At 37.7% G+C, this 13666-nt stretch overlaps 1 protein-coding gene across 6 annotated transcripts in view; it reads left to right on the top strand.

The window, feature by feature from the left end:
• l(3)mbt (lethal (3) malignant brain tumor) overlaps nucleotides 1-10486 on the top strand; it is a 79270-nt gene extending 68784 nt beyond the window's left edge. For 5 of the 6 annotated variants that reach the window (XM_071595576.1, XM_071595578.1, XM_071595577.1 and 2 more), the window contains 4 exons: nucleotides 502-686; nucleotides 4155-4244; nucleotides 7743-8145; nucleotides 10030-10367. In XM_071595576.1, the coding sequence (XP_071451677.1) occupies nucleotides 502-686; nucleotides 4155-4244; nucleotides 7743-8145; nucleotides 10030-10158 (807 nt within the window). In that variant the 3' untranslated portion in view covers nucleotides 10159-10367. Of the gene's footprint in view, nucleotides 1-501; nucleotides 687-4154; nucleotides 4245-7742; nucleotides 8146-10029; nucleotides 10368-10451 lie in introns of those variants that run through there. The other variant, XR_011702648.1, reaches the window with a different exon arrangement.
• The last annotated feature ends 3180 nt before the right edge of the window (nucleotides 10487-13666 follow it).

The raw sequence follows: 13666 nt of genomic DNA, 5'->3' as shown, positions 1-13666 counted from the left end.
ATAGGCCATAATGATTGCACCACATCAGGTGCAAGACTTGAGTTGAGCACTCATAGATTGAGGGCTATTTCCATCGAATGTAGCAAATTTAATTAGTTTAGTTTGACTCTTATTGGGTACCCATTTTAAAATTTGATGAGCTGGTTGATTAGTATGCTCTTAGGAAATCACGGTAATAATCATCACATTGAATGAAGGGAAAGCGTAGAATTTCACATCATATGTGAAATGGTGTAATATGTTGCTCTAGTCTTCAAGCATCAATCACCTTCAACATCTTCAAAGTTATTTGTTGCCGAATGTATCATTTAATAACGTATTGTTATATATTTTTTGGGGGATTTATTTGTGACTGAATTCTTGCAGAATGTTATAATTTTTTCAAAATGCAACCCAGTGCCTTTGGTGTTGTCTCTCTCTTGGACTGTTTTCAGATGGGTGTGCATCTTAGACATTTTTACTGCACATGCCCAAACGACTCCTCCGATATACTTTTAACAGGTTCTTCCACCTCTGCCAGACCGGCTGGATCCATCGGTCCTGAGGATACGACACTCAGGAGAGGAGGAAGAGGAAGGGCTCGTGGGGGAGGACGGAGTGCTGAGGCAGGGGGAGGAGGGAGAGGATGGAGAGAGCGAGGAGGAGGATGATGATGACGTGGAGGAGGAGGACGAGGATGATGAGAGGCAAGTGGTTCTAATGTTGTCTGTATGGTTTGTGCATTACAGAGGAATGATGTGCCACAGAAATTATAAAAACATATTTAAATCATTTTAGAGATTTCCTGATTTGGGAACATTTATTGGAGACCAGAAGTAGGTTTTACGAGGGTGGTTCAATAAGTACCCGTGTTAGAATTGAAGAAACCATTTTTTCAAAAACTTTTTTTTAATGTTTCAAAATAGTCCCCTATTAGAGAGATACACTTCTCCCGACGTTCCGGCCATTTTTTTAACCCCTCCAAAAAATAGGATTTGTCGAACTCTCCAAAATACACCTCTGTCTCGACGATAACTTCCTTGTTTGAGCTAAATTTTTTTCCCGCAAGCCATTTCTTCATGTTAGGGAATAAGAAAAAGTCACAGGGAGCCAGATCTGGTGAATACAGGGGGTGCAGCGGCAATTCATAATGTAGTTCATGCAGTTTTCGAAGTTGACAGCCGGATCAGCTTGTTGTCCACCGTGAGCAATCGCGGCACCCATCCGGCCGACAATTTTTTCACCGCCAAATTATCATGTAAAATATTAATTGCTGTTCCGGTCGACACACCCATGGCCTCTGCTACTTCGCGCACTTTCGTTCGTTGATCAGCAAGAATCATGGCGTGGAATTTTTCAATGATTTCCGTCTGCCGGGCATCCTGGTCTCTCCTCATCAAAAACAGATGTTTGCTCACGTTTAAATTCCTTGTACCATTATCTAACTGTGGTCATAGATGTTGAAGTGTCCCCATAAACAGCATCCAACTTTGCTTTTATCTCCTCGCATTTCTTCCCATCCAAAAACAAAAAGCAAATTCCCGAACAATACTGCTCTTTTTCCAACTTAGTGAAAACCACGAAACACGTCTCACTCGAATGGCTGCCAAATCTAAACTAACCTTTAAATCAGTCTGAAATTTGTTTCACCGTGGTTTGATAGATGGCAGCACACGATGATAACATAAACTTCCCTCAGGAACGCCCTTTGTCGTCAAGCACGGGTACCTATTGAACCGCTCTCATAAAATACATACTAGGTTTGTATTAAAAAAAAGTATCGGAAACCATTTTTTCCTGACATGTGTTTCAAGTGCTGAATTAGGCCATAGGTTAGGTGTGTGCAATATCGCAGATTGTGTTGGCATTTAAGGCATAAGATGACAGTGCACCCAACAAAAAAAAAAGTGCCACTTATCGCTGAAAAGTTGGTGATGTAAAAGATCTGCACTAAACTCGTCCCAAAGGTGTTGATGGGCAATCAAATGTAGAGTTGAGTGTCTGCTTGCAAAGATCATCTGCAATAGTATCTCGATGATTCCCCAATTCCGTTACAGTCCCGACTCCGCAGTAGCCAACTATTTCCTATTCCTATAAGTGAAACCCTCCCTCAAAGGATACCACCATGGGACCTTAAATGCCATCAAAGTAGCTTGCATGCCTACCATTAAGGATCGTCTGGAATCAATCTATCTTTGGAGCCTTTGAGTCATGAAAACGCTGCTGGCAAAAGTGTGTCAATGCTCAAAGGAAATACTTTGAAGAATTTTGGGGCATTTTAGCAATATCTGAAATAATCTATTTTTCCAAAACTTTTCCCAATGCTATGCTTTTTATACAAGCCATGCATATGGATTCCTTAAACAATGAACTGTTTCGGGGACATCTTCACATGCACAATTTGGGATATTTGAGTGCGTGTTGTCGACCTTGTGAAATATTATGGGTTCCATCATCGCTTTGAATTTAGTATGTGAGGAACTCATATGAAGTTTATGCAATGCCATCTTGAAAAAGTGTGTGAAAAATTGACTACTATGCAGTATTTGACAGTAGTACAGTTGTGCTCCAGCTGAAGAGTCGTCATCAGTGTGTTATACATGAAGGTTGGTTTTGAATGCTTGGTAGTCCTCACCCTCGATCTAAGCTTTACTAGGTGGACTACCATTAGTATTTTCAAAGTGTTTTACCTGAGGCCAGAGGCCAATTTGGATGTGTGTTAGTTGGTAACTAAGCCCAAATAATGTAATTTGGGAATTAATCTTTATTTATTTATAATAGTGCACATTTTATTTGGCAGACACTGGTGCCTGCCATGGCAGCAGTATTACCAATGTTCCTGCAATGCTCAGGGAACAGAATGGGAGGATGCACTTGCACTAAATAGTAAATTGTTTCAATGAAATAATTCCAATCATATAAATACTTAAGTAATTACAGTTATGTGCCGTAAGTTCATGACTTTCATAGTTATTTATTTGGGAATATTTCCATGTTTATTCAAAACTGTAAATAGTAACATGTTTTCAACAATATATGCTAAACTATTTTGAGTGCACATTGTCAGCTATGCTTTTTTATTACCAGCAATAGAAAAAGATTTTGACAGAAATGGCAAAAAATGAGCAGCTCTTCATTTCTTCTAATGCACGAGCACTGAGTAATGATAGATATTTTAGCATTCACTTCATGGTACATACAAGATGTGTCCAAACACTATCTGACCTGCATTCATATCTCCGCATTGGTGCTAATCTTTGTCATCTGGGCCTTGGCATCCTTCAAAGTAGTCCCCATTTGATTGAACCACACGCTCCCAGCAGTGCTTCCACATCTTAAAGCAGTCCTCAAATGCAGATTTTGGATTTGTCTTCAGCTTGCACATTGCATTACTCGAAGTCGTCGAACCGCTTTCCTTCGAGAGCCATTTTCAATTTTGGGAACATCCAAAAATCGCAGGGAGCTATGTCGAGACTATGCGGAGGCTGGCAAAGCTGTACAATCTTGTGCTTTGCCAAAAATTGCTGCACAAGGTTTGACGAATGCACTGGTGCTTTATCGTGGTGAAGAAGCCAGTCACCGTTTGACCAGTTATGTGGTTTATCCATACTTGCGGCATCATCAGGTACCTGATGATGCCGCAAGTCGGTGAAACGCGTTGTACCATATAATAAAATCTGTGGAAAAGTACGAGTCTATCTTTTTAGTATGGATATTAAATACTTCCACGAAGTGAAGCCTGAAACAATAGAATATATTCGCAAAGTTATGTGGTTGTTTTCTTCTCACAGCATCACGCAATCTTTTCAGAACTTCAACGTAATATTCTTCGTTGATCGTCTGAACTCTTGGAGCAAATTCATGGTGCACAACATCCTCGCAATCAAATAAATAATCAAAAACGCAGGTCAGATACTTTTCGGACACACCTCGTATGGCTGGCAGAAGTAAAACAAATACAAAAATTTAAATTTTTTAGTTTCAAACATTTTACTTTTATGAAGTAGTACATCATAAAAAAGCTGATTGATGAATACGTACATGTTATGTCCTGGTGTATGTTTGCTGATTCTTTTGGAGACAGTGGCATATCATTAGTGTCTGTTTTGTATGCATATTTGTCTGGTGATGTGATGAAATGAACTGCTGTTTTTGACTTATTTCTCCATCCACAGCAAACCACCACCTCCTAAAATGAGGCGGGCAGGCTCTCCAACGTCAAACAGTGATTGGGATAGAGTTCCTGATGGAAGATCTAGAAAAGGGTGAGTGAAAGATAATTCAGGTTGTGTGGATTGTATGTAAGTTGAATGTTGGCAATATTGATCTTTAATTGAATCATGTTTCTAATTCTAATACCCAATTCTTTGGCCAGAAAACTTTCATGATTGCAATAATATTTTTATATAGTATACACTTTAGGTATACTTTGCACATTTACAAATTATGAGTGAAAGAGGATAAGTTGTGGCTGCTGCTTAAGAGCATGTGTATTATTATTGCATGATATTTCTTTTACATATTATGTCTCTAGATGTTGCCTGAACTTCACCCTTGATATAAATTTAATTATTAGGTGGTATACTGTTTAAAGTAATTTTTCGGTGGGCACAGACTGGGCAATGATATGTTTCTTTGCCTAATCTAACGAAGCGCACCCTGGAATGTGACATTATGATAACCCATCTTCAATTCTGTATAATTCCTTCCTTCATTCCATCCAACGCGTCTATTCTATTCCAGTCCCTTCCTCGCTTCCCTAGCATTTTCCCCTCTATCATAGTCTTCAACATCCCATTACTAATCAAAATGCTCTGCACCCATCTTTCCTCACTCCTTTGGATCTCTCTCAGCGGAGAAATCCAAAGAAGAAAGGATTTTTCTCTTTGGATCTCTCCCCTTTCCTAACCTACCATGCCTAGAATTTTCATATTTATTTTCCTTTCTCTCCATTCCACCTTTTTCATTTGTCTCCACATCCACATTTCAAAAGCCTCCAATCTATGCCTATCGTCTTACTTCAAACAACATGTTTCCGCGCCATACAAAATCACTCTTGATATCAAAGTTTTAATAAGTCTTTTCTTAACATCCTTAACCAATATCCCTGTCATCAATTCACTCCTTGTGAAAGCTTATTTGCTTAACACAGTTCTTCCTATGTATCTGCTACTTGGACCATTGTGGTCCAAAACACTTCCAGGAAAGTAAAGTAACCATTGCATATTGACATAACATAGATTAATGACAATTTTAATTTTTTTGTTCAATTGCCTGTTCAGTTCTTAGCTTTGGTTATCAGTTATTATACTGATAGGTCCAATGAATGAGTACTTATGAGTAGAGCCATTGGCACAGTCAATAGTAAACTAAAGCTTCATCAACCCGAAAGAAATTTTCAGCACATTAGATGCCATACTACCTTGATCAAAAAGTTCCCGGAATAACCACCGTGTGGCGCTCCCATCGTTCCGATTTGAGTTCTGTTTTTTTTGTTAAATTGGTACATCTGTTGTTGATATTCCCTTTAAATCTTAGTGTCATAACTTGACATTTGCAAAAGTTACGTAGCCAAGAGTACATCTATCTCTGTGTGTGTTGGCGATTTTTTACAATTGCAGAAATGGATTTAAATTTGCAACAACGAACTTGTATTAAATTTTGCGTAAAAAACGGATTTAGTGGCGCACGGACATTGGAAATGTTGGAAAAGTGTTTCGGCAACGATTCTCTAAAAAAAACGGTCGTTTACCAGTGGCATGAGCGGTTCAGAAGTGGTCGTGAGTCAATCGAAAATGATGAACGCAGTGGCAGACCATCGACATCGAAAGTCGGTGAAAAAATTGATAAAGTAAAAGAAATGTTAGTCAATAACTGCAAATTAACCATCAGAGAAATAGCGGAGGACTTGAACATTGCCTATGGATCCGCCCAAGACATTGTGGTTAATGATTTGGGTTTCCGTCGTGTAGCAGCAAAGTTGGTGCCAAAAGACCTCAATTTCATGCAAAAAAGAGACCGTGTTGACGTCGCAAAAGACATGATTTGCGAGGCTGAATCCGATCCCACATTCATCAAAAGGATCATTACTGGAGACGAGACGTGGGTTTATGAGTACGACACGCAATCCAGACGACACCAAATGAGCCGAGACCAAAAAAACCACGTCGTTTTCAGTCAAAAAAGAAGGCAATGCTGACGGTTTTCATGGATTACAACGGTGTAGTGCATCATGAATTTTTGCCAGAAGGCCAGACAGTAAACAAAGAGTATTATTTGGGCGTTATGAGACGTTTGCGTGAAGCAATTCGCCGAAAGAGACCAGAAATGTGGGCAGAAAACTCGTGGATTTTGCACCATGATAACGCACCGTCGCACAGTGCTATCATTATTCGTAATTTTTTGACGAAAAATGCAACAAATACCATCCAACAGCCACCGAATTCACCTGATTTGGCTCCCTGTGACTTCTTTCTGTTCAATCGAGTTAAAAAACCATTACGGGGAACGCGTTTTAGCAGCCGAGAGGAAGTAATGGAAAAATCGCAGGAAGCACTGATGGACATACCGAAAACCGAATATAAAAAATGTTTCGAGGATTGGATCAAGCGCTGGCATAAGTGTGTTGCAGTCGATGGGGATTACTTTGAAGGGGACAATATAGATTTAGATGAATAAACTTGTATTTTTAATTTTCTGAATAAATTCCGGGAAAATATTTGATCAAGGTAGTATGTATGTCTACTGCATTTCTGCTCATTTTCGTATTTTCCTCGTTCTGCGTCTTACCATCTCCTGAATTTATTTTAAACTGGTTTTTGGCTGAAATATATTTATGAAAGTGCTTTACCCTCTCATTTTTCATCCAAAGCAATTATTGACTCACATTGAAGTGTATGTATTTTTAAGACTACACAACAAAGAATAATGAAGATGGAAGAACTTTTTTCGTGAAGATTAGATTTCCACAGTGAGAAGGGGTAGCCATTTAAGAGTTAAGTGGAAAATTAAGAGTGGGGTTCAAATACATCTATTTTGTGTTATTCATAGGATTTTCTCATCAATTGAAGTGCATAAATTATAATGTGTGTATGTTTTGCTTGCAAACCTGATGTCACAAATGAATAGCGTAGTTTCAGGGGTGCCATGCTGGAATTCAAGTAAAATAATGACCAAATGATAGAATTTCTCCCCAAGATATTGATTTATTACACAGCCAATGTACTGTATTATCTTTGGGTCACCTAAAGATGATATAGTATGTTTTTTGAAACTGGTCATGTAATAAATCAATGTCTTCTGGAAAAGTGTCAATATTTGGTCATTATTACTGATGTCACAGGTTCAGTTCTTGTAGATAGATGTGTTTAGTATCATTTTGGTGCTTTTCTTGATTTATTGAGGATAACAAGTGTAGTATTCCGCATCAAATGAAACTTGAATTAAGAGTTGGGTTATTCTGATATCAAGTGTCTCCATTCCTTGTAGCACCCAGTAGAATGTTTTGAGCTCAAGTAGCAAGGCTATTTCACAAATAGAGTTTTAGTGCTGCTTAAAGAAAACTATATCCTCTAAAATACAAGATCAATTCAGTGCCTAAGTGACATTCTTAGGCCCATCCTTCAAGTTAACTGGTCAAGTGTAATGTTAAAATAGATTGTTAACCTGCTTATTGGCCATTGTGAAGGCTACAGGACCAATTTCTGCCTTGGCCATTGGACATAGTGGCATGATGTACATGATACTCTCTCTTAATTTTATAGGTTGACAGCGACATCACAGAACCAGGCCATCCGAAACCAGCCCACGGCCCTCCCCCCTCCACCTCCACTGAGGCTCGGGCCAGCACATCTCCCTGGTTTCGGGCGAGGTTTGGGGAGGGGCTCCGCCCCACGTGGGATTTCACGTCAAGAAGCACCAGCGCTGACCGAGGCGCGTGATGTTCGAAGGGATGTGCACCGCTCAGTATTCTCCCCGGGTTATCTGCCCAACCCTGACAGGCTGACGCCTCTGTGTTGGGACAGGCACTCACGCCTCCTGTATCCATTTGTGAATGGAGAAGTCCTCCCTGGGAGGGAGGCAAGTCGGTGGACAAGGGACGAGGTTGTCAAGTTTGTTGAGAATATCCCAGGGTGCAAAGAGAGGGCCAAAGTTTTTCGTGATGAGGTGAGTCTAATAGGTTCTTAAGTTTCCCATCAGTGTTATTCTCCCCTGTGGTGACCATCTTTGGCTCTCAGTAGAATGGTAGCCTTTTAGTGACAGAACAATAAGGTTAAAATTGAAAAAAGGCATCTTAATGTTGTTTATGATAGGGCACCATTTTGAACCAATAGATTTATCACTTTAGAAAGGAGTATTTCCTGGCCCATAGGATGCACCATGATTTTGCAGTTTAGAATTTATGAAAAATACTTCCTACAAAATATAAAACTCTGCTGCTTATTACTGCCTCAGAATAGTGATATTCTCAACATTTGTAATAAAGCCAACCATATTCATTGCTAAATTTTGGAAAAAATACTTAATGGTAAGTATTTTTCAGGTCAATTGGCTTTCATCTTTATATTGAGGTTAAACTCATGTACCCCTAGCCCCTATAACACAGACTGTATTTAGAGCACATTTCGGAGTAAAAATAGTGCATCTAATAGGTCAGGAAATATGGTAATCATACAGGTAAAATATGATAGAAAAAGACTCCAATGCCATTTGATATTAAACAGTGGTACTTCTTTTCCTTCTTTCTGGTGTCAAAGTTCTGAATACACAACTACCCATAAATATGCACCTTTGTTAAATGAAATGTGGGATCTCTCCTTTTAAATCACAAATCAATAGCTTCTATATCTTCGCAAGGTTTCACCCTAATAAATAAATGGTGGTAGAAATTAGGAGACATGTCAGACTTCTCAAAAATGAAACCTAATTTTTCTTTGAGTGTGGAAATCAAATTATTAAACTCATCCATTGTCAGAGAATTCTGATTGGAAATGATTCTTTGAATGATTTTCCCCCCAATCCAGAGCTATGTACTGGAACTATACATTAAAAAAATGGGACTGTACAGTGTATAGATTTGTGGTAACCTGGGAGGTTGGACCATTTTGCAATTGGACCTGACTGTATAGGTTGAGCAAAGGCAGTGGATTAAAGTATTTGGAAAAGTCAACACCTTGAACAGGTCTCCATATGAAACATTGCAATCATAACATCAAAATTATGCCCCTGAAACCTAGAATTTACATAAAATCTCTCTGCTTAATGGATTGACAGGTTATTATTGTTTTTTTGCTTAAGTTTTATTCAAAACTTTAATTTTGTGTGTTTATATTACATGTATTGGTCCATTAAAATTTGTTTTTCTAAAGTTAGCTCTGGTAGTGTTTCCAAATCAATTCAAAAATTGATTGTTTGACTAATTATCTGACGTAATAAGTGCAGTAATTTGAGCTTTGTGAAATATTATGCTTTTGTTTTTCTAGTGGTAGTGGTTGGTTTTAATTATGTAAAACACACCATAACTGTTGACTGGCCTTAGTTTCATGTTAATTCTTTTAATATATTTTTTTTAATTGCTTTCAAAAGGCTGAAAGGAAATAGAAAATTGAAAAATGAAATGGATGCTGGAAATTCTGTAAGAAGTACCTGCATGCTAATTGGGAAATCCTACCCCAAAATTTTGTGTCATGTCTTTATTATTTTCATTTATTGCACCTGCTTGTATTAACAAATTTTACATCATATGTTTGTCACTATTCCATCACAATTCTGAGACATTTCATCGGTAAAATATAGGAACAAACGTACAAAATGTTCTAACCCTACCTCGATTTTGTGTTCTTTATGTATGAGGCTTTTCATAAATCATTTTAGATTAAAATCAATCATCCACACTTATTTTCCATAATTGTTTTTGCTTAGACCTAGAATTTTGGAAGAAATTAATGCACTATCCATGAGATGTATTGAGTGTGAAAATGAGACTTTATCTTACACTTGGTTTCTACTCTCTTATTGGTGTTGGTGAGATCCATTTTATTATCTTTTCAGCAAATTGATGGAGAGGCATTTCTCCTTCTGAACCAGAATGACATAGTCAGCCTGTTGGGTTTCAAGCTTGGGCCAGCTATCAAAGTGTATAACAGCATAGTTCTTCTCAGACAGAGACTTACCTCATAAGAACCCATAGGTTCTTTCTTGTGCATCATGTTGTGTATGTACGTATGCATGCATGTATGTATGTGCTGTCCTGGATTGTGTCATGTGAGGGAAACCCAACGTCTCGAGTCTCCAGAGTATTGGTTCCCTTGAATGTTAAATGGAATTTTATAATAAGAAGAGTTGGAAGGAACAATCTGTATGTTCATAATGTAAACAGGTCATGTAAAGTGAACATTTAAATCTAAATAATAAATGGAAATATTCTACTTTTTAATAGAAAAATTTGTTTGTACACCCTAATGCAATTCCAGATTCACCTCCCTCAACTACATGGAGCACCTCTTTTGAGCCACATTTCTTTACAAAAAGAAGCCCTCAAATCACTGAGCAAAGAATGGCTACAACTTTATGCTTGCACGTTTTACAGGAAAGCCAAAGTGAGCTAGGTTTTATTGTTATAGAAAGATCCTCCGACCAACTCCATTTCTCATACTAAAAGGTCAGTTTGTAATTCCTTTGAAAGGCCTCATGCAAAACCTTCCAATTATTTTAAATCTTGCCATACTTATCAAGTCTATATTTCTTAGGATATGCTTTAGAGTGTAATGCTTTGCAATTCTAGCATTTGATGGAATTATCACTATGAAATCGATCCTATGGAATGAATAAATATCATCACAGAGAGGGTCAACTGTTAGGGCATATGTTGAAACTGTGTGTCCTCTGGGATTTCATTCTGAAAGATCCACCTTTCTGGGATGACAGTTTCACCATTGTCACAGTTGGCACCTGCAGGTCAGAAGCTAATTGCATTTCTAGCAAAACTGTCATTCCAGAAAAATGCAGAAAATCTTATGCAGGAGAAATCTGGAAGATGCAGAGCTCCAAATCAAACTGTGGAACACTTATCAAGGACTGGACGTATATTGACAAAACCAAAGCCTGTTGTGTTGAAATATGTGAGAGAATTGGGAAATTGGAAGGAGAAAAAGGCTGTAATGGTATGTGGGTAGTTCAATGAGTCCTTAGGAAAAAATTGAAACATTATTTTGGGAAGATTGTTCTTTAATTTTTCAGCATAATCTCCTTTTAGCTTTTAGTCTACATTCATGCTTTCCAGCCTTTCTCAAACTTTGTTAAGCTGTCCAAAAAATAGGATTTCTGAAGGTCCTCAAAATAGGCATCTTTTTGGCAATGACCTCTTCATTGACATGAATTGTTTTCTCCCCAGCCATCTTTTCAAGTTTGGAAATAAAAAAAAGTCACTGGGGGCCAAATCTAATGAATATAGTATGTGTTGTAATTAGTTGGAACTTTTAATTTTGTAATTTTTTCCATAGAAAATGGGCAGGTATGTGCCCATTTTCTATGGCAAAAGAAAGGCCATGGTATCTGTGCATTGTCTTGATAGGAGAGAATTTTTCTTAGCCAAATGAGGATGTTTTTTCTTGATTTCTTTGATCAACCAGTGCAAAAATAACACAAAGCTCTCCATTTATCGGTAGCCCATTTTGCAAGTAATCCGATGTAGATGATTCCGTGTGAATCCCAAAAAACCATGGCCATAATCTTTACAGCTGATTTCACCATAGTTGCCTTTTTTTCAGAAACCCACTGTTTTGACTGTTCCCTTGCTCTGGAGTGTGGTAGTGTATCCATGTTTCATCCATTGTTATATATGTATCGATGAAGAAAATCATCAAGATTGCAGTGGAAAGGTGCCAAACCAGCCTCTGAAATGGCCTCACAGTTGTGTTTATTCTCCACTGAAAGCAAATGCAGCACCCAGCTGGCCGAGATTTTTCTCGCCCAATTTTTCAAACAAAATTGAAAACACTACCTAGTGATATACTTGTGGCCTCATCAATTTTGGGAACTTGGATTTGCTGATCATTCCAAACCATATTGCAGATTTTGTCAATCATTCCATAGAAAGTCAATTCCACTGGATGTCCCGAATGATTTTCATCATTCATGGATATATGGCCACATTTCAACTCATTTACCCAATGATAAACAGTCGCAAATACAGGAGCAGACGTGCCATGAACTTCATCCAATCCAACTTTGATCTCTTTTGGTGTCAAGCCATTTTAATGGAAGTGTTCGATGACCACTAGAAACTTATTTTTTTCCCCATTTTTCTAAATACAAAACAAAACTCAACAAAATTTGGTTGCTTTAATCATCTATGAAAATGGAGTCTAAAGATGGATATAGCTTAAATTTAAACTGCAGTCTAAGGAGTGATGAGCCTTACTAAAAGCAAACCTTTTCCTATACTATGAGTGCCATCTTAAATTTTGTAAGTAGTTATTGAGTAACCCACACATCTTGCGAGGCCACATGGCACTATTTCTCATCAGGAGTCTTTATCCCTTTCCTAAAAATTCCACTGGCCAGTTTCCCGAAAACCTCAGGTAATTGCACAACACTTTCTCGTTCACTGCTGGGGAACTCTTTTTCCGCAATAATTGAAAAATGTTCATTCATGGGTATGTGAGTTTAAAGAATTAGAGAGATAAATCTCAGTTTATGGGAAAAATAGTAAATGCAAGAGTTCCAGATGAGCAAGATGCCAAAAAAATATTTCCGATGAGTACATTTTTAAATTACTGAGGGTTGTGAAATTAAACTTATAAACACCAAACATTTTGTGTTTCCTTTAGGGATTTAGAGCTGTTTCTCCATTAATTAAACCTTGTTGAATACTTGATTAATATTACTTCTAGTTTTATCCATGAGAACAAGGTAGAACAATATAGAATTCCAAATAAAAAACATGGCATGTTCCATGTTTTTTTTTCCTTTCTTGTCTCTTATCTACACCCAATATCTTTGCTTAGTTCAAGGATTGGGGACTTCCTTCCAAACCAGCATACTGGAACCATGCCATGAGCTGGTTCTGTCTTTACTGTGATTGAAATTGGAAATCATTTTGTTGCAATTTAGTTCAGCAAATGAAATCACTTCATGTGGAGGAATCCTACTGTTGTGGTATGCAATTGAACACAAAAGTGACTGAAATCTGGGAACAATATATTTCTACCTTGAAAGCAGCTAAGATTGTCGCTGGCCTATGGACATGATTACAACATTCTGTACATTATAAATTTGCTTCTCCCAATAATGTAGTAGAGTGGTGATTATTTGTGGTTATTGGAGAATGTACCAGTGAATAATTGGATGATAAGAGCAAGTCCTAGATCCTTATTTTCTTTCACTGACTTCATACATAATATACTTCCATGAATCTTTCAGCCAATCATTTGCTTTTTCTTTAACATATTGTTGTTCATCATATAGGTTGTCCATCCAAAACTTACCTTTACCAGGGGAGTACCAAAAAATAATAATCTTTGTTGCAATCATTTGTTGTATTCAACATCCAGAAGGAAGCATAAATAAGTTCTCTCAAACATCAGATGGTATACTTGGGATTGTATTACATTGAAGCAATGGTATAGATGATCCAATTACAACATACTGATAAGTATGCCTTGCATAATTGTATGTTAGTATTAGT

The sequence above is a fragment of the Hetaerina americana genome, unplaced genomic scaffold (genome assembly GCF_022747635.1).
Source record: "Hetaerina americana unplaced genomic scaffold, ioHetAmer1.1.p SCAF_7, whole genome shotgun sequence".
In the NCBI taxonomy this organism is placed as follows: Eukaryota; Metazoa; Arthropoda; class Insecta; order Odonata; family Calopterygidae; genus Hetaerina; species Hetaerina americana.
The sequence above is the reverse complement of the archived record's forward strand: the minus strand, read 5'-3'. Positions and strand labels throughout refer to the sequence as shown.